Source organism: Schistocerca americana, chromosome 8, assembly GCF_021461395.2.
Source record: "Schistocerca americana isolate TAMUIC-IGC-003095 chromosome 8, iqSchAmer2.1, whole genome shotgun sequence".
Classification (NCBI taxonomy): domain Eukaryota; kingdom Metazoa; phylum Arthropoda; class Insecta; order Orthoptera; family Acrididae; genus Schistocerca; species Schistocerca americana.
The window spans coordinates 514832258-514853974 of NC_060126.1; the positions used below are offsets into that span (position 1 = coordinate 514832258).

The following is a 21717-nucleotide window of genomic DNA, read 5'->3' on the forward strand; positions in this document are numbered from 1 at the left end:
TTTTTCCCTGTTTGTACTGCTATTATATTTTTAGTTTTATCTCCCTGTTTTGATGTGCTGTGTCCAATCTTGCAATTTGAACAATACCACTTCTCTCACGATTCGGCTCTGAATTGAACTTTTGGGAACGGGCGCTGATAACCTCGCTGTTGTGCGCCCTAAAACACTAATCATCATCATCATCATTCTCCCAGCTAAATTTCTCATTTACTATTCTGAATCCCGTGCCACTTTCCTTGATGTCAATCAAGTCCTTGCCAAAGACCTTCTACACACTTCCATCCACATGAAACCTAATAACAAACATCAGTACTTGCATGTTGACAGTTGCCATCCTTTCCATGTCAAACGTGTCTCCCCCCCCCCCTCCCCCCCCCCCATACAGCCTTGGGGCATATGAGGCAAACATATTTGTTCAGATGCACTCTTTACAGCAATATATCACCTCTCTTACTTCAGCCTTCACTAGACCTAATTATCCAACAGCCTAGTTCAACAGCAGATTTTCCAGGCCATCACATCCAATCCTGATATTGATGATCCCTCCAAAACACAACTTCGGGGCACACCACGTGTCATCCAGTATTATCCTGGTCTTGAATGTATCAATCAGCTACTTTGACAAGGCCATGACTTCCTAAAATCATGTCCTGAAATGAGATCCATTCTGTCTGAGATTTTGTCCACCACACCTAGAGTAGCTTTTCATCACCCTCCCAATCTCCGCAGTATCCTTGTCAGACCCTATGCTCCTTCTGCACTCATCTCCCCACCCCTGTGACCATCCCCGCAGCAAGACTAGCCCTATGCACCCTCCTACCACCATCTATACCAGCCCTGTAACTGGCAAAACGTATACTCTCAAATGGACAGCCACCAGTGAAAATACACATGTCATATACCAGCTGTTATACAAACACTGTTCGGCCTTTTACATAGGCATGACTACCACCCAGTTATTAGTGAGGATGAATGGTCATAGGCAGAGGTTGTAAGCAGGCAACACACAGTGTCCTGTTGCAGAACATGCTGTACAACATGACCTCAGTGCCTGTTTCACCTCACGCACCATCTGGGTACTTCCCCGGACACCAGTTTCTCAGAACTCCACAGGTGGGGACTAGCACAACAAAATGTCCTTGGTTCTCACCATCAACCTGGTCTTAATTTACATTAATTCCTTCCGTCTCAGCATTTATTTACAGTAACCACTCCTGTTCTTTACTCCATTTTACTTTTCTACATCTTAAATTTTCCAATATGTCTATTTTTTGCTGTCCCCCCTCCCAGCTCTGTTACATACAATTCACTTATTTTTTTAATCTTATTAACTCGTGCACTATGTTTTTGTAGTGATTTCTGTCTTGCATCTTACCCTGTCTTCTGCCTTTAAGCTCTCAGTTTTTCAAATTTCGTCTGGTGCAGTCCCCCACAATCAGCCGTTCCTTCTGATCTCATCCAGTAAATCTCCCCTGACCTGGCCTTCAAATCTTGAGTCACTCGTGGTGCATTTGTATATTCTGAGCCCGTCTTTCGAAAATGTATCGTTGATGGACAGGTGGTGTACCTGAGACATATAAAGTTTCAATAAGAGCACATATTTCCTCCTTATCAGTTGCTGTAACATATCTAGCTTCTTTGTAGCTCAGCTTTTGTCTCTCAATTTCGTGGTATGGGTTACAATTTGATCAAGCATATCATCATACAACATTACATTCCAAGATAGAAATAAAATAGTCTTTGCACATCCCTTGGCACCCGGATTTCTGACTTATATTTCTGGTGGCTGTTCTAGATTTACACTACTTGCCAGGTCTACCAATCTCAAAAACAAAATCTGCCAATACTTAAAAACTCGTATGACGTCTTCTCTAAAGGAGAAAGTTTACTTTTGAAACGGCTGATCTGCCACAGTTTAAAAATTCTTGCACATTGTTGATTGTGACCTTTCGTTGCTTAACCCAGTTCCAAATGACTTTTTGTTAGTCTACATCACTGATGCCATATGCCACACCTTTCCCACGCAATGGCACAAAGAAAAATCATTCTTCAGACACTCTAAGTGTGAAATTGTGGAGCAGATGTTAGAAATAGTAAACTTGTTCTTATAATGACCTGTGCAGCTATCGAAAAAGTGCTAAGGGTAACTGAAGATTACAGTACCACCTATCAGCGGGTCAACGGGAGCGTCTTATTCCACCTGTTTGCTTTGACCCGTGACGTAAGAGTCTTGTGGTGTGTGACATCATTACAGTGTGAAGTTTATGACTTGGTTGTGTTTGTAGTAGATGTTGTCTTGTTGTGTTTGATGGTGCAGTCTGGTGGTGTGTGTGTATATGCTGAGTGTAATGTGTTGTATTGGGTTCATTTGAGCTTTGTTGTTGGATGTGTGAAATCATCGGCAGTGTTTGTAGTCGGAGACAAAGGATTGAAAGTTTTTTCAGTGAGTTACCAATTAATATTTTTTGTGTAAGTGTTTGACATTTTTGTTAGGTGTTACTGGTTTGTTGTGTGTTGTGCAGCAAGATGTTTAATTTATTGTGTGGCTTCTGTTGTTAGCTATGGATATGATGATGAAATGTAACAGTGCTATGTTACAGTCAGAGACGGGAGGAGGACATGTTATTCGTTATTAAATTCCTCCAGTTATTCGGATTGATCACTGAGATTGTGAAGCGTACGAGGTGCTATCCAAAATTTTCAGGACTGGTGCTACCATCTCTGTGGACTAATAGTCACCATGACCCTTGAAGTAGTTCCCATCTGCACGTACACACTGGCCCCAGTGCTCATGCCACTGGTCAAACGTTTTCTGGAAGTCTTGTTCTTTGAGGGTGTTTATCACCACCAACAATGCTTCTTGAATCCTCTCTAGAGTGTCGAACCGACGGCCTTTCAACTTGAGTTTCAGTTATGGGATTAGTGTGAAGTTGCATGGTGCCAAATGTGGTGAGTACGATGGCTGGGGTACAACCGACATGTTGTTTTTTGCCAACAAGGTCCTGGTGTGCAAGGATGTGTGACAGGGCGCGTCGTTGTGATGCAGCAGCCAGTTCCCTTGACGCCAAAGTTCGGGCCGTCGTCGCCGCATGTTTTCATTGAGCCATCGCAAAACGTCACAGTAGTACGCGGAATTCACTGTTTGGTTCGATGGGATGAATTCTTTGTGCACAATTCCCTTGGTATCAAAGGAAACGATGATCATGCTCTTCACTTTACTCTTCACCTGTCTCACTTTTTTGGGTCTTGGAGAGTCCGGGCTCTTCCACTGGGACAGCTCGTGCTCTGTGCCCCAAACACTTCTTGAATCATTGCAAGGGTCTCCATAGCACTTTTTCTGAGATTCACACAGAATTTGATACACATGCGCTGTTCTGTCTGCGCGTCCATCGTAAAATCACCACACACCAAACAGAGTATTACGGAAATCATTGTGGACACGCAGCACGTCCTCCCAGCGGAATGCCACTCTGCACACTGACTCATCAGATATGCAGCTCTCGCCACCTAGCGGTGCAAAGATCTACTACTCCTACTTTCCAGATGGTAGCACCAGTCCCGAATATTTTGGATTCCACCTTGTATTTGTTGCGAGGACATGAGGCCAAACAGAGTTTCGGCGTGTTGGACCAGGGACGGGTACATGCGGCAGTGGCAGCGTGATAATGTCTGGCGCTCCATTAGACGCAGTACCTGATTCGAGAAATCTAGGTTGACCATCAGAGAGAGTGTTTTTCTAACATATTATTTCTGTTATAGGTTATCGATTAGTTTTTGTGAGGATGAGAGTGAGTGATAGAACGGTGTTGGGCTGGTTTTCTTTTTGTAGGGAAGCATGTTCTGAGTATGTTACGTATAAGAGTGAGTTAGGCGGGCCGGAGGTGGTGGTTTGGGAAGAGGAAGTATGGGAGGGGTAGTTCTCCGGTTGGTTTGTGTGTGTGTGGCGGGGGGGGGGGGGGGGTGTATGCTGACTGTGTTTTCAGGGTTATGGAAGGCCTTGCTAAGAGGGAATTGGTGGAGTTGATTGAAGAGTATATTGAGAAGGTGAGTACTGTCGTTTCAGGTACTTTTCGTTTTTATGATAGCATAAATAGAGAGCAGTTATATCAAGCTCTAGATGAACTAGGAACCTCGAGAAAGTTGGTAAGGCTGGTGAGAATGACAATGAGCGAAACACAAGGTAGTGTAAGAATAGGAGGAATGGTGTCCAATACATTGACTATTAAAAACGGAGTGCAACATGGTGATGTATTGGCATGTCTTCTCTTTAATGCCGCCCTGGAGAAGGTGATTGTTGGATGGCTTATATGTTCTTGAAATATTTTTAAAAGCCTCATCATTGTCATGTAGATACCATATGTTTCAGGTGTCAAGGCAGATTGTCCGTAATACATTCGAAGGTGGCTGGAGTGTTACTTAGTCCAAACAGTGTAACTTTGAACGCGAGAGGCCATCTTTTGCTGGGTTGACCATATCAATCTTGAGTTGCCAGTAGCCTTACTGCGTCTCTGCTGTAGTTGAAACAGTTCTCTCCTCTCGAGCAGCCTAGTGTGTCATCGAGAAGCACAGCAGTGGGTAGACTTCTTTCTTTGTTATTTTGTTAACTTGCCGGTAGTTGACACAGAAATGCCATGTGCTGTCCTTCTTTTTCACAAGGACAAGAGGGTAGAACCAGTGACTGTTCAAAGATTCAGTCATGTAACCGTCAATATCTTCTCCATTTCCTCCCAAATTATGTATTGTTCAGCCAGCAACACCCCATATGAACGCTGGCTAATTGGTGGGTGAACTCCAATGTCGATCCCAGTGTTGGGTCAGATACTATTGAAAGTGCGATAGCAGCTTCCTCCACTGTATGTTGTGTAGTGATAACAGTGCACAATTCTGTGTCGATGCCACTATGCTGCCCTTCCTGGACTGGTTAGGTTGTACAGTTGCACATACGTCAAGGAATGAATTGTGGCCGCTCACGACAGTTCGTGATCCAAAGTTCTCCTTGGTAACATGCAGTGCTTTGGTAATTGCTGGTATGTAGATTTCTTTTTTGAGCATGAATAGGTTTTTGCAATCAGCAAGGTTTCACAATTTAACTGAGCATCTCTACTGACAACTGGAACTTGACTCAGTTATGATGGTGGGATAACATTTTCTTTAGAGGCAAACAGCCACCCAGAGCAGTTTTTTTATGTGTGATTGTTGGAATAACTTTGTCAGTTTGGAACGCTGATCTTGCACAATATATGACTGCTTGCAATGCTTGCAAGAAGTTCCATCTGCAGAACGTGATGACTGCATTCTGTTAAAATGACAACTTTGGAGGGCCGTGTCCTGTCATTGATAATTACTCTTGCAACACAGTTTTTTGTCGACTGCACATATTTCCCATTTTCGACCTCCAGTACAATCCCTTTTGTATCGCGGAATGTAGTCTTCTTGGGCTGTCGACAACAAGCATTCGACATTACATCAGAAGGGGCATGTTGGGGAGCAACCTTGTCCAGTACACAACAATGGGCTTGTCCCTCAGGTTGATTGTAATCATCAATCAGGTGAATGGTATAAATAGGACTTTTGCTATGGATGACATCTTGTGGCATAATAGCTGTCATAAAGTCAACTTCTTCCTCTGTAGAAGTGTGTGCCCAGGGCATCAACAGTGGGAATGTACTGGCACATTGTCCTCTGTCTTCCAGGTACCTGTTCCTTTGCGGGGCACTATACTCGGTGGGTGAGTTGGTTGTTGTACCTGTGTCGGTCGAATTGTGAGCTGTCATTTGATGGCTGTGGCATCAGTCTAATTGGCTGAGTCCATTTTTCTTGATGCATTCAACTGGTGATCAAGAAATATGCTGAAAATCGATGAACCTTATCTTCAACATTTGCTGTTATCTATTGCCTGCTGATGTATGAGGTCAACATTCATGGCTAGTGTCTCTTGCTTACCTGGTTGGACAGTCCTCACTGCCATAGACTGCTGTATCTTTTCTCGTACTACCTCACCTGTTAGAGAAACAAGGTCGTGGTGTCTCCAAAAACCCCATAGGGATCACACTCGGGAGTAAATTGTACCTCTTTCATCCAAATGTTTCCGTTGAATTTCTTTGCTGTACTGGCCTTATTTGATGAATTCTTCTGTTGTGACAACGGTTACAAGGAGAGCTCGGTACATGTCTTCTGCAACTCTATCTAGTGTAAGATTTTGTCAGCTTCTGTCACATTCAGATTTGCAGTGCGACATAGGGCCAAAACATTCTGTTTGTAGGACTGTGTCATATCCCCATGATGTTAGACCCTCTTCGTAAATTGTTCCTCCACTAGGCAGACTTGCTACTGATTGTCACCAAATGTTTTCTACAGTTCAGTCTGGAATTTGTCCCAGTTATTGAGGTTCTTTTCATTGTTTTCGAATCTGTGCTAGGCTGTGCAGTCCAAGTACACATTTGCCAGAGATGTCATGTCATACCATGTATTGTAAGAGTAGATGGGTAGGTCGCATAACTAATGAGGAGGTATTGAATAGAATTGGGGAGAAGAGGCGTTTGTGGTACAACTTGGCTAGAAGAAGGGATCGGTTGGTAGGACATGTTCTGAGGCATAAAGGAATCACAAATTTAGTACTGGAGGGCAGCGTGGAGGGTGAAAATCGTAGAGGGAGACCAAGAGATGAATACACTAAACAGATTCAGAAGGATGTAGGCTGCAGTAGGTACTGGGAGATGAAGAAGCTTGCACAGGATAGATTAGCATGGAGAGCTGCATCAAACCAGTTTCAGGAATGAAGACCACAACAGTAACCACCATGTATTGTATTTGGTAATTCAGTCAAGTCCTTTCAGTCATTTTGTCAGGTCGTGACAAACATGTCCAGAAAACACTGATGCCTGCTGTATGTGCATCTGACTTACTCGTGATTTGCAAGCCATTCATCACCTGAATACAAATGACAGTGGAAATGATGTACTGCTTGTATTCCGGTTCCTCTCCTTATAGGCTACAGCTTTTACATTGCCACAATGATGTAGGTGGTTCAAAGTGCACAGGATCTCCAGCAAACAGTGTCGCATTGTAATCGCAATCAAGTCCACATCCAGAAGTGGTGTTGTCAACAACACATACAATTAGCACTGAAAGCACATTTTTATGAGCAGTGCACCCAGTCAGAACAGAACTGAAGTCCTGGACTGAACATGATGCTTTTTATAGAAGCATCAACTATTTCAGAGTACACTAGTGTTACAAACATGGAAATATTGAGAATCTTTCAGAAATGATAATTACTAAATAACAAATAATTGGTGGTGGTGGGATTCCAACTGGTGACCCTCAGCCTGCCAGCCAGTGATGCTAACCACTGTGCCACAGTGTATGCATCACAGCTCACAGCAATGTACCTGTTATGATTTAAACTAAATCTTGTGTAAGGTTATGCACGTTTAAAAGTGAGATTGTAAAAGGCAGTTATAAAGAATTAGAGTTGTTCACATTTAGAGATGATGATAGGAAGTTTGGATATGCCTTGATATACCCTTAATGTCCAGTTTATCATAGTTCCAGTGTGGTTTTTTATGTCAAAAAGGTGAAAAGATTTGTAACATAACAATAAACTTGCTTGTGTTTCAGGCACTGATTCTGATGAAAATAATTCTCTTCTGACACCTCAAAAGGCACACTTTACAGAAAACAAAACACCACTGTCTCCAGCGAGTGCACTATCTCTGCTGCAAATTACTGCTACTCCAAAGAAAGCAACCAAATCGAGGCGAAGGTATGTACTGTTTTACCTTTTTGAACTTCCAAAGTGCATTTTGCTCTACAAAGCAGTACACTTGCTGGTGATGGAACAAGTGGCCGTACTTTGCATTCACTATACTGTGGGTGAGTTTGTCAGAGCAGTGAATCACTGGTAGGCGCCAACAGTTTGTCAACTGGTTGTTCTGTGGCTGCAAAGTCCGAAACTGTTTGGGAACTGTGTGCTGCCTCATACTGTGTGGATTGCTAATCTTCTTATTTGTCTTTGATTGCAGCAGCAGCAGCAGCAGCAGTCCCTTTGATTCAGCAGATGTACCCACATTTCGATGTTTTAAGTAGTTGCCTTAGGGTCATTCCATGTCAGATCAACACACTTTTAACTTGAATGTAAACTCACCTTCTCAGATTTTCATGAAACTTGGCACAAAGCAAGCCTCATATAGATTAAGAGAAATACCCAATTTTATTAAAATTCGTTGATCCACATTGAAAATATGGCAGTGTGGAGTTGTCAAAAATCACCAAAAAACACTGTACCACCATAATTTGAAATTGCTATGGCAACTCTCCAAATTAAACTAAAATGGTGGGAGAAGTGTCATTTTGCATCATCGAGATGAATTGTTTTTAATTTAAATGAAACTCAAAATTTTTAACTTCTCAAGAAGCGCATCTTCCAAAATTTTCAAAAAACATTATTGTTAACGAATTCCCTAAGTATGAAACTGGGTCTGTCATGGGTTCACACCTTTATAAAATTTCAAAAATTAACATTTCGCTAAGAAATATATGTTTTTGTAGATTTAAATGGACATATACATAACTTTTCAGTATATAAATTCACACTTCCACTGTAAAAACAAAGATGATGTGACTTACCATACGAAAGCGCTGGCAGGTCGATAGACACACAAACAAACACAATCATACACGCAAAATTCTAGCTTTTGCAACCAACGGTTGCTTCATCAGGAAAGAGGGAAGGAGAAGGAAAGAAGAAAGGATGTGGGTTTTAAGTTGTACACGATCAAAGGCAGAGCCACGTGTGAAAGCACCCACGTGATTTACCAACTGACCTGCCTACACTGTGAAGCTTACTTTAGTGCTTCTGATGAAATAACCACTCATCACAGTCACTAGTAACATCATAAATATATTACAGTGAAAGTGAATATAATAGAGGGAAACATTCCACGCGGGAAAAATATATCTAAAAACAAAGATGATTTGACTTACCATACGAAAGCGCTGGCAGTTCGATAGACACACAAACAAACACAATCATACACACAAAATTCTAGCTTTCGCAACCAACAGTTGCTTCATCAGGAAAGAGGGAAGGAGAGGGAAAGATGAAAGGATGTGGGTTTTAAGGGAGAGGGTAAGGAGTCATTCCAATCCCGGGAGCGGAAAGACTTACCTTAGGGGGAAAGAAGGACAGGTATACACTCGCACAAACACCCATATCCAACCACACATACACAGACACAAGCAGACATTTGTAAAGGCAAAGAGATTCGGCAGAGATGTCAGTCGAGGCAGAAGTACAGGGGCAAAGATGTTGTTGAAAGACGGGTGAGGTATGAGCGGCGGCAACTTGAAATTAGCGGAGGTTGAGGCCTGGCGGATAACGAGAAGAGAGGATATACTGAAGGGCAAGTTCCCATCTCCGGAGTCCTGACAGGTTGGTGTTAGTGGGAAGTATCCAGATAACCCGGACGGTGTAACACTGTGCCAAGATGTGCTGGCCGTGCACCGAGGCATGTTTAGCCACAGGGTGATCCTCATTACCAACAAACACTGTCTGCCTGTGTCCATTCATGCGAATGGACAGTTTGTTGCTGGTCATTCCCACATAGAAAGCTTCACAGTGTAGGCAGGTCCGTTGGTAAATCACGTGGGTGCTTTCACACGTGGCTCTGCCTTTGATCGTGTACACCTTTCGGGTTACAGGACTGGAGTAGGTGGTGGTGGGAGCATGGGACAGGTTTTACACTGGGGGCAGTTACAATTGTAGGAGCCAGAGGGTAGGGAAGGTGGTTTGGGGATTTCATAGGGATGAACTAAGAGGTTACGAAGGTTAGGTGGACGGCGGAAAGACACTCTTGGTGGAGTGGGGAGGATTTCGTGAAGGATGGATCTCATTTCAGGGCAGGATTTGAGGAAGTCGTATCCCTGCTGGAGAGCCACATTCAGAGTCTGATCCAGTCCCGGAAAGTATCCTGTCACAAGTGGGGCACTTTTGTGGTTCTTCTGTGGGAGGTTCTGGGTTTGAGGGGATGAGGAAGTGGCTCTGGTTATTTGCGTCTGTACCAGGTCGGGAGGGTAGTTGCAGGATGCGAAAGCTGTTATCAGGTTGTTGGTGTAATGGTTCAGGGATTCCGGACTGGAGCAGATTCGTTTGCCACGAAGACCTAGGCTGTAGGGAAGGGACCGTTTGATGATGTGGAATGGGTGGCAGCTGTCGTAATGGTGGTACTGTTGTTTGTTGGTGAGTTTGATGTGGACGGACGTGTGAAGCTGGCCATTGGACAGATGGAGGTCAACGTCAAGGAAAGTGGCATGGGATTTGGAGTAGGACCAGGTGAATCTGATGGAACCAAAGGAGTTGAGGTTGGAGAGGAAATTCTGGAGTTCTTCTTCACTGTGAGTCCGGATCATGAAGATGTCATCAATAAATCTGTACCAAACTTTGGGTTGGCAGGCCTGGGTAACCAAGAAGGCTTCCTCTAAGCGACCCATGAATAGGTTGGCGTACGAGGGAGCCGTCCTGGTACCAATGGCTGTTCCCTTTAATTGTTGGTATGTCTGGCCTTCAAAAGTGAAGAAGTTGTGGGTCAGGATGAAGCTGGCTAAGATAGTGAGGAAAGAGATTTTAGGTAGGGTGGCAGGTGATCGGCATGAAAGGAAGTGCTCCATCGCAGCGAGGCCCTGAATGTGCAGAATATTTGTGTATAAGGAAGTGGCATCAATGGTTACAGGGATGGTTTCTGGGGGTAACAGATTGGGTAAGGATTCCAGGTGTTCGAGAAAGTGGTTGGTGTCTTTGATGAAGGATGGGAGACTGCATGTAATGGGTTGAAGGTGTTGATCTACATATGCCTTGATACGTTCTGTGGGGGCTTGGTAACCAGCTACAATGGGGCGGCCGGGACGATTGGGTTTGTGAATTTTAGGTAGAAGGTAGGGGTGCAGGGTGTCGGTGGGGTCAGGAGCTTGATGGAGTCAGGTGAAAGGTTTTGTAGGGGGCCTAAGGTTCTGAGGATTCCTTGAAGCTCCGCCTGGACATCAGGAATGGGATTTCCTTGCCAACCTTTGTATGTGGTGCTGTCTGAAAGCTGACGCAGTCCCTCAGCCACATACTCCCGACGATCAAGTAACACGGTCATGGAACCCTTGTCCGCCAGAAAAATGACGATGGATCGGTCAGTCTTCAGATCACGGATAGCTTGGGCTTCAGCAGTGGTGATGTTGGGAGTAGGATTAAGGTTTTTTAAGAAGGATTGAGAAGCAAGGCTGGAAGTCAGAAATTCTCTGGAAGGTTTGGAGAGGGTGAGTTTGAGGAAGAGGAGGTGGGTCCCACTGTGACGGAGGACGGAACTGTTCCAGGCAGGGTTCAATTTGGATGGTATCTTGGGGAGTTGGATCATTAGGAGTAGGATTAGGATCATTTTTCTTCGTGGCAAAGTGATATTTCCAGCAGAGAGTACGAGTGTAGGACAGTAAATCTTTGACGAGGGCTGTTTGGTTGAATCTGGGAGTGGGGCTGAGGGTGAGGCCTTTGGATAGGACAGAGGTTTCGGATTGGGAGAGAGGTTTGGAGGAAAGGTTAACTACTGAATTGGGGTGTTGTGGTTCCAGATTGGGTTGATTGGAATTTTGAGGTTTTGGAGGCAGTGGAGCTGGAAGTGGGAGATTGAGTAGATGGGAGAGACTGGGTTTGTGTGCAATGAGAGGAGGTTGAGGTTTGCTGGAAAGGTTGTGAAGGGTGAGTGAGTTGCCTTTCCGGAGGTGGGAAACCAGGAGATTGGATAGTTTTTGAGGCGGAGGGTGGCATGCTGTTCTAATTTGTGGTTGGCCTGTAGTAGGATGCTCTGAACAGCCGGTGTGGATGTGGGAGAGGAAAGATTGAGGACTTTTATTAAGGATAGGAGTTGACGAGTGTGTTCATTGGCTGAGTTGATGTGTAGGTGAAGGATTAGGTGGGTGAGGGCAATGGATTGTTGAATTTGGAACTGGTATAGGGACTGATGGAAAGAAGGGTTGCAGCCAGAGATGGGAACTTTAAGTGTGAGGCCTTTGAGGGTAATGCCAAATGTCAGACAAGCCTGAGAAAATAAAATATGGGAGTGTAATCTGGCTAGGGCGAAGGCATGTTTGCGGAGGGAATGTAAATAAAACGTAATGGGGTTATTGTGGGGGTGTTGTGAGGGTGACATGGTATTAGAAGGTGGAAAGTGTGACATGAGGCTGAAATGAAAATGAAAATAAAAATACATGGGGAGAGATAAAGGTGAACTAGAAAGCAACTGGAGATAGGATGTGAAAAAAAGGCGAAAAAGTGTTGGTTAAAGCTGGGCTGTGTTGATCCTGTGGTGAACTTGGGTTGGTAGACAACGATGTACATAAAGGTTAGGTGGTTGTGTTGCCGCCAAAACACGTTAAAGGGTGGAGAAATTCGGGAAAATTTCGAAAAAATTACGTTTAAATGTATTAAAAGGAGTGGTTTTGTTGTGGCAGATTATGAGAATGAGGCTAACAATTGTCTGACGAAGAAATAATGACGTTAAAACCTGTGGGAAGCGGCTAAAAATGATCAATGATGTGGGAAAAACGAAAATGGAAATAAAGCGAAAGTTATTAGAACTAGTCGAAATGGTTGTTTAATAGGTGAAAGGAACTGTTTGTGAACTAGAAACGGTGGATTTTATAGCAGCGGTAGTGTTGAAAGCGGAAAAAAAATTTTTTTGGTTATGGTTTGGAAGTGGGTGACATATTATTGAGTATATATAGGCGAGTTAAAATTGTAAAGTAGATTACGGTAAAAAGGAGAAGGTGAATACAAAGTGAACCTACTGGCAAAAACAGAAAGAGAAAATAAGACAACAGAAAACATTTCGAAATGCAACAATGACAATAACGAACGTAATTGTTGGGTTCAAATTAACGATATGAATATAATAGAGGGAAACATTCCACACAGGAAAAATATATCTAAAAACAAAGATGATGTGACTTACCATACGAAAGCGCTGGCAGGTCGATAGACACACAAACAAACACAATCATACACACAAAATTCTAACTTTCGCAACCAACGGTTGCTTCATCAGGAAAGAGGGAAGGAGAGGGAAAGACGAAAGGATGTGGGATTTAAGTTGTACACGATCAAAGGCAGAGCCACGTGTGAAAGCATCCACGTGATTTACCAACTGACCTGCCTACACTGTGAAGCTTTCTATGTGGGAATGACCAGCAACAAACTGTCCATTCGCATGAATGGACACAGGCAGACAGTGTTTGTTGGTAATGAGGATCACCCTGTGGCTAAACATGCCTTGGTGCACGGCCAGCACATCTTGGCACAGTGTTACACCGTCCGGGTTATCTGGATACTTCCCACTAACACCAACCTGTCAGGACTCCGGAGATGGGAACTTGCCCTTCAGTATATCCTCTCTTCTCGTTATCCGCCAGGGCTCAACCTCCGCTAATTTCAAGTTGCCGCCGCTCATACCTCACCTGTCTTTCAACATCATCTTTGCCCCTGTACTTCTGCCTCGACTGACATCTCTGCCAAGTCTCTTTGCCTTTACAAATGTCTGCTTGTGTCTGTGTATGTGTGGTTGGATATGGGTGTTTGTGCGAGTGTATACCTGTCCTTCTTTCCCCCTAAGGTAAGTCTTTCCGCTCCCAGGATTGGAATGACTCCTTATCCTCTCCCTTAAAACCCACATCATTTCGTCTTTCCCTCTCCTTCCCTCTTTCCTTATGAAGCAACCGTTGGTTGCGAAAGCTAGAATTTTGTGTGTATGATTGTGTTTGTTTGTGTGTCTATCGACCTGCCAGCGCTTTCGTATGGTAAGTCACATCATCTTTGTTTTTAGATATATTTTTCCTGCGTGGAATGTTTCCCTCTATTATATTCACGTTCACTGTAATATATTTATGATGTTACTAGTGACTGTGATGAGTGATTATTTCATCAGAAGTACTAAAACTAAATTTTGTATCACAATTGTAATCAGGAACTGTAATTATTAAGATTTGATTACTATATGTAAAAAAGAACAAACTGGGATAGAAATTCCAATTGTTGATTCCAAGAAGCTATTATTATAGCTGTCCAGACCCTGCTTCATCAGTTCAAGGTCAAGCCATTTTAACTGTGAGTCTGGAACTGTTATGATTCAGTTGCTTTAAACCTATAAGTATTTGTGCCAAATTAGTGGCAGGTCGATGTGAATGTTTTTGCTGATTAATGTGCTGATACAGGTTAGTTAATATTTTGTAAGACATTGGTTAGTGAACAGAATTATTTTCTAAGTCATTTCTTATCATTTCAGTATGTATTTTTAGTGTTCTGCATAGAAACATTTATAAATTTTAATTTCGGATGGTATTATACAATCTTCGTACATCCGTATTTAAACTGGATGAACCTGGGTCACAACTGGTATAATTTTTATTAAAAACAAAATTCCTCCAGCTGTACTTAAGATTTTATATTTACTTCGCTACTAGTTTCCGCGGTGAGACCAACACGTGCTCCACATGGATGACAGACTCCTAGACTGAGCTGCACACAACTGATTTCATCAAAGTGTGCAGGCCTGAAGATGGCGTTGATGCAACATCGAAACTAGTTGCGAAGTAGATATAAAATCGTAAGTACAGCTGGAGGAATTTCATTTTTAATAAAAAGTATTATACAATGGCTCAAGAAGAAAGATATTGGGAACTACACTCTTGCAATCCTTTTAAAAACAGAATCATTCAGTCAATATAATGGAAGGAAACATTCCACGTGGGAAAAATTATATATAAAAAAACTGGTCTTTAAATATGTCTGCTTTAAATATGTCTGCTTGTGTCTGTATGTGTGGATGGATATGTGCGTGTGTGCGAGTGTATACCTGTCCTTTTTTCCCCCTAAGGTAAGTCTTTCCGCTCCCGGGATTGGAATGACTCCTTACCCTCTCCTTTAAAACCCACTTCCTTTCGTCTTCCCCTCTCCTTCCCTCTTTCCTGATGAGGCAACAATTTGTTGCGAAAGCTTGAATTTTGTGTGTTTGTTTGTGTGTCTATCGACCTGCCAGCGTTTTTGTTCGGTAAGTCACCTCATCTTTGTTTTTATATAGAATCATTCAGTCAAAAACATAAAACGGACTAAGAAATGTGCCTCAATGGGTGTGTGGTGTTTCCTAATGTCCTAGAGATATCAAAAATTTGAAATAATTGTAGGAAGCAGATTCGTTCATTGAAAAATATGTTTAAAAAAAGATTGTAGAAAATCTTCGGATGATGATGAAACAAGCTACGTTCCTCCACCTTCAGCTCTTCAGGAATTAGGAGATTCCCCTGTACATAATACAAAGCTTCAGATGGAACAGTATTCCCCCAATAAGTTAAAAACCACTGAGTAAGCACTTAAAAAAATTATTTGCTGAAGTAGAGGATTCCTCAGAAAATGAATGAGTCATTGTAACAATCTGTAATAGGTAACCAGAAAGCTAGTTTTTGTTCAAGTAGTAGGAAAAAGAAAGTAATTGTACTAACCTGTTTGCCTGAATCTTGGAGTATTAGAAATGATAGTGTGTGAATTCAGTGTTCCCAACTACATGGGACATCAGGCCAAAAGGCTTTTGAAGGAAAGAGGTATATTAGAAACTCCTGATCAAAAACCGGGAAAGAATTTGTCACAAAAAGTTGTGCAAACAGTACACAATTATTTTTATGAAGGTGGTGAAATAAACAGAGTAATGTCAGGAACGAAAGACTGTGTAACTGTGAAGGAGGAAGATGGGGGTAGAACAGTAATACGTAGAAGACTTATTTTGTGCAGTTTAAAAGAAGCATATAAAAGTTTCTAAATCTACATCCATACTCCGCAATCCACCTGACGGTGTCTGGCGGAGGGTACCCTGAGTACCTCAATCGGTTCTCCCTTCTATTCCAGTCTCGTATTGTTCGTGGAAAGAAGGATTGTCGGTATGCTTCTGTGTGGGCTCTAATCTCTCTGATTTTATCCTCATGGTATCTTCGCGAGATATACGTAGGAGGGAGCAATATACTGCTTGACTCCTCGGTGAAGGTATGTTCTTGAAACTTTAACAAAAGCCCGTACCGAGCTACTGAGCGTCTCTCCTGCAGAGTCTTCCACTAGAGTTTATCTATCATCTCCGTAACGCTTTCGCGATTACTAAATGATCCTGTAACGAAGCGCGCTGCTCTCCGTTGGATCTTCTCTATCTCTTCTATCAACCCTATCTGGTACGGATCCCACACTGCTGAGCAGTATTCAAGCAATGGGCGAACAAGCGTACTGTAACCTACTTCCTTTGTTTTCGGATTGCATTTCCTTAGGATTCTTCCAATGAATCTCAGTCTGGCATCGGCTTTACCGACGATCAACTTTATATGATCATTCCATTTTAAATCACTCCTAATGCGTACTCCCAGATAATTTATGGAATTAACTGCTTCCAGTTGCTGACCTGCTATTTTGTAGCTAAATGATAAGGGATCTATCTTTCTATGTATTCGCAGCGCATTACACTTGTCTACATTGAGATTCAATTGCAATTCCCTGCACCATGTGTCAATTCGCTGCAGATCCTCCTGCATTTCAGTACAATTTTCCATTGTTACAACCTCTCGATACACCACAGCATCATCTGCAAAAAGCCTCAGTGAACTTCCGATGTCATCCACAAGGTCATTTATGTATATTGTGAATAGCAACGGTCCTATGACATATTTTTCAGCAATGAAGGTAGTGTTTTCTAAATTTACAGAACTGTGCTCGAAACACTGCATTTAAGCTGGTTGTTGTGGCACACAGTAGTTTTTTGCACGCTACATCAAAACTTCAAAGTAATGCTGGAAAATGCTAAACTTGGTATCTTAAAACAGTGGAGAATTGCCATCTTATAAACACTGTTTGGCAAAAGTGCTCAACAACCGAGCATCATTCCACTGCATCATGAGAAACTGTAGTTCTTGGCCAGGAAGTGGCCCAATAAAAAGAACACTGCAAAGTGCATTTGATGATAATGTGGTTGAAAATATCACTTTTTGACACTGGGATTCAGTGGACAGATGCAAATTACAAATAATGCAGAAGACCTCATCAGAGTACATTGAATTATTTTCTGAAAAACTGAGTACACTAGTACTCCATGATTTTCTAACAAAGCAGCAAGGCTGTTTTCTAAATGAAATCAAGGAAAACTTGAATGAGGGTGAATGTGTTGTTATGTGTGACTTCTCCGAGAATTACACATTGAGAGATTTCTGGAGAAGTGCTTTAGTCAGTTGTTTCCATCGAAGGGACACAGAAGTTACATGCTTTTGTACCTATTGTGTCAAGCACATCAAAAATATTGGTAAAGACTTTTTAAGACAAAACAGAATCAACTGTTGAAACAGTTACAAAGTGTCCAGAAAGATTAGCTTTGAAAGACATTCATGGATATGTTGCTGTTTATAGCATGAAATGGTGGTTAGGTTATATTTTAACACAAGACAAAGATCTTGATAAAATTAAAGTTGCTTTCCTTCACCCAACAGGCCTGTCAGTGTCTTCTGCATACCCTGTAAAACCAGGTATTCTGTGGTTATCTATAAATGATATTCTTTGTGTGGTAAACCCAATAACACCAACAGGAAGAATATATCAGATTCCTGGGGACAAAACTGTAAAAACAGAAGAAGCATTTAACAAGAAGTTCATTCTTAAAATATCAACTGTTTGTCAGGTTTTGCTAGTCACATTTGGGATGTGTGTGTTAACATTAAATTTGAATGTGTGTGTAGATGTGTTAAGAATGAAATTGTGTACAATTTGCTTAAATCTAGAAATTTTACAAAAATGTCATTTTTTAGTGAAACGTGTCTTTTTGAAATTTTGTGAACGTGTGAACCCATGACATGCCCACTTTCATACTTAGAGAATTAGTTGACAGTGATGTGAAGCATTATATATAATTTTTGAAAATTTTTGAAGATGCGCTTTTTGATAAATTAAAAATCTAAAATTTCATTTAAATTTATGAAAACCATCTCAAACCCGTACTGTGTGGTACATCATAGGACAGCCCATGGAAAAAGTTGGCAAAATGACACCTCTCCCACCATTTTAGTTTAATTAGGAGAGTTGCTACAGTAACTTGAAATTATGGCGGTCTAGTGTTGTTTTCTTTTGTGATCTTTGACAAATTTACATTGCTGCAGTTCCAAAATGGGTCAACAGATTTTAATAAAATTGGGTATCTTTCTTAATTTATATGTAGACCTACTTTGTGCCAAGGTTCATCAAAATCTAAAATGGTGAGTAAAATCACTATGTTGATTCGATATGGAATTGCCCGTACTAGGAAATATCATGAATGAGTAAATATGAGAAGATTCTGTTCACAATATCCTTAATCAGAAATAACAAATTGGGGGGGGGGGGGGGGGGGGGGGGAGGAATTTGATGTCTTTGAACAGTCACAGATTACTTTCTTTAATACTGTACAAGATCATTTCGAGGTTTTAAACCATATTACCAGTTGGTGTTCGTTTTCATTTGAGCTTCCGCATTTTTTATTTAACTTTAGCAAATGAAATTAATTCTTACTTAAATATGATTTAAGAAGAGATCAATTTCTGATATTTCGTTCTTGCAGGCATTGACAAATTGTTAAATGCAGAATGTGACTAGACTGGGAATATCCTCTCATTAGATTTCAAAATGTTATGGTTTTTGCAAGTATAAGATTTCCACCTGGGGTACATAGGTTACATGTATTATGAAATCTGTAACAGTATTTTCTACCCTCAAAGTGCATGAGTATAACAAAATCACATAATTACACCTGTTTTGGAGCAAAGTTTATTACACAATTTGTACCATGTAAGTGGAACATGAGTAATTGTGATTTGTCTATCTCACATCCTAGAGATTTTTGACCAATTGAATTTAATCAGAAATACAAAGCACTCAAGATTTATGTTGTACTTATGTGGTCAACTGAGATAATAGGAAAGAAATCGCCATAACCGTTCACCAGAACATATGTCAGGATGAGTTAGGTTTTAGTTGCACCAATGCTTATTTTTTGCAGTCCTGTCTAGAATCTTAGATATTAATAAGTGAAATTCTAATAAGTATGAGGATGGCACATTGATAACCTCAGATTTCTAGCTGCTACCATTTTAGTTTTGTCCTCATTAATTGTAATAATGTGCACAATGAATTTGTCAGTGAAACTGAAAAGGAAGATATTTCTTGTCCTCCATCTGTGAGACAGTGAGGAGTCTATATGCGTAGAGATGTTACGACATTGCCCAACACACTTCTGCACGAAGAAATTGATTACAGAATCTACACCAAAAAGTGTTTTAGATAAGAGTCTCCTATTATGTAACAACTTGGGTGACGCCATGGGAAGTGGGCGACATGATGCAAGAGCTCAGTGGCACCACATTAACAATAAAAGAAAATGTACATTTGTTTAATTAGCAGAGCACAAGGAATATGACCTTGTAAATTCAGATATTTTGCAATAAATCATTATATTTTTGATTACTCATCTGAAAACTTATATATCACTTTAATATGTGAAAACCTTTTCCCCACTTAAGAATTAGAGTAATTTCGTCGATAAAGTTCCTCTTTAATACCCTGAGTATAGAAATCGTCTAGGCTTCTATGAACAATTAAACTTTACAGGAAATCTTTACACTGGTTAGAAAAGGGGAGGGAGTTACTTTCACTGGTGAACACTGCATGAGGCACCAAATGAAGGGGCCAAGGTAAGCAGGGGCAAAACACGGGTCAAAATAGAAATTGTGGGCACGCACAAGATTTGCAGTTTGGGACAGTGTCATGAAAATCTTTGGACTAGTCATGGCTGTAAACCATCTCTAATTAGTTTTGAATCCTTGCTCGAAAGCATACCTTTTTCGGGCAGTGATCTTACCGACGAAGCTATCCAGACACTTCCACCGACCCACTCTCCAACCTTCCAGCTTCAGTTGTGGTAATACCTCTCCACTTCCTTGGAAATACAAGCTCTCTTGGATATCAAGTTGTTGTAGTACTCCTGATATTGTGGATAAATGCACTGTATTGTGCACTTTCTCAAATCAGTGTGATGGTTTTATGATGCAGTCTGAACAGACTTCTTGTAAACCAGTTTCGAATGACTTCATTATGGTGATGAACTGAAGGACTTATGATGGGTACTGTGCTAATTATTGCATATGTGAATGAAATGACTTGCCTTACTGCACACTCAGCTCCAACACATCCTAGAGTACAATCCATGGAGGCATAATAAAATGAAGCAGTGGAATAGCGTGAGACACTTTATTCTGTTGATAGTTAGCTGTCTTTACTAAACAAATGTGTTTTCAATCTATGAATCTACATTCCTAAGAAAGCAAAAGTTTATATAATAAGGTAGCTTATCGTATCAGTTGTCAAAATGCAGATTGACGAAATTCTGTTATTTTAGGAAAGTCAGCTAAATTTTTGCTGTTTCAAATTGTAAAAATTCAATATGTTCACAGCTGTTAGTACTAATGGTCTTTTTTTCCCACCACTAACAGGTTAAATCCCAGCCAGATAGCCAACCAGCAGGCACCGGCAGCATTAGCCCCAGCTAGCAGCAGAGTCAGACCCGCGTTCTGCCCACCATCTGTCAAAGGGAAAAAAGTGACTGCACTGTTTCCTGATTCTACTCAAAACCACAAACTTACTGAGTACTTTCCAGTGCGGCGCAGTGAACGAAAAACTAAGAAAATTGTGCTGGAGGAATGGCAGAAGACTATAGAAGAAGCTATACTTTCAGAGAAAGAAGAAGGGCTCGAGGTAGGTTCATGTAATATTGTAGCAACTTGCATTAAGAGAGCTAATGTTTGAAGCTGTTCTTCAATTGTTGACTTAAATGATCAGTAAGGAAAAATTAGTGACTCGAGAATTAACAAAAGTAAAGTTGCACTGTGCTTTGGTTTCCGTACTAAGTTGTTGGATCAGTATGGATGTAAAAAGACCGGTACTATGCCAATATTCAGTATTAAGAGGTGTAGTACAACTTGACATATCAGCCAATAATGTCATTTTGCCAGTTCTGTCATGTGAAATTTAGATCGCACACAGAACATATAGCATAGATTTTCGTGTTAATGTATGTATGATACCAACTCCTTTAGTCTTTCTAGTGTTCATTATGGGGGACATATAGAAAAGAAACAAATATTATGTGAAGAAAAGAGGGGGGGGGGGAGGGAGTGAGAGAGAGAGAGAGAGAGAGAGAGAGAGAGAGAGAATGCTATAATCCTGTATGTTACTCAGATAAGCACTGCAAATGTGGCTGCCTGGAGGCATCCGTGACTCGTGCACATGGCATGGCAACCAGTGTGCCGTCTACTGGAGCTCTTTCCATACATAAGGATAGCATGGCAGATGTTCACCCTCGGATGTGTCCTACTATTCATTGAACTGTTTCTATGCTTGTGTGTACTCGTATCTGGATTAATAAACTCTCGTTCTTCGTGGCCACGCTATTACTTGCATCTTACACTTCGACACAATTGGCAGTGAGTGCGGTGTTCACTTCCATGTGCTAAGTCTCTTTGGTTTGTCTGTCAGTTCTTGTGTCCATGCAGGCAGTGCTCAAATCTCTTTGAGCAACGGCAGGCAATTACGAACATGTCAGCCACATGAACTATGCGGGCTGCCGCACTGTCAGCCTTCCC

General features: G+C 41.5%; 1 protein-coding gene across 1 annotated transcript in view; it reads left to right on the forward strand.

The window, feature by feature from the left end:
* Window positions 1–21717, forward strand: part of LOC124544865 (histone-lysine N-methyltransferase PR-Set7) — a 53830-nt gene that overhangs the window by 11665 nt on the left and 20448 nt on the right. The window contains exons 3-4 of the mRNA XM_047123578.1: window positions 7621–7765; window positions 20569–20830. Of these exons, the coding sequence (XP_046979534.1) occupies window positions 7621–7765; window positions 20569–20830 (407 nt within the window). The remainder of the gene's footprint in view (window positions 1–7620; window positions 7766–20568; window positions 20831–21717) is intronic.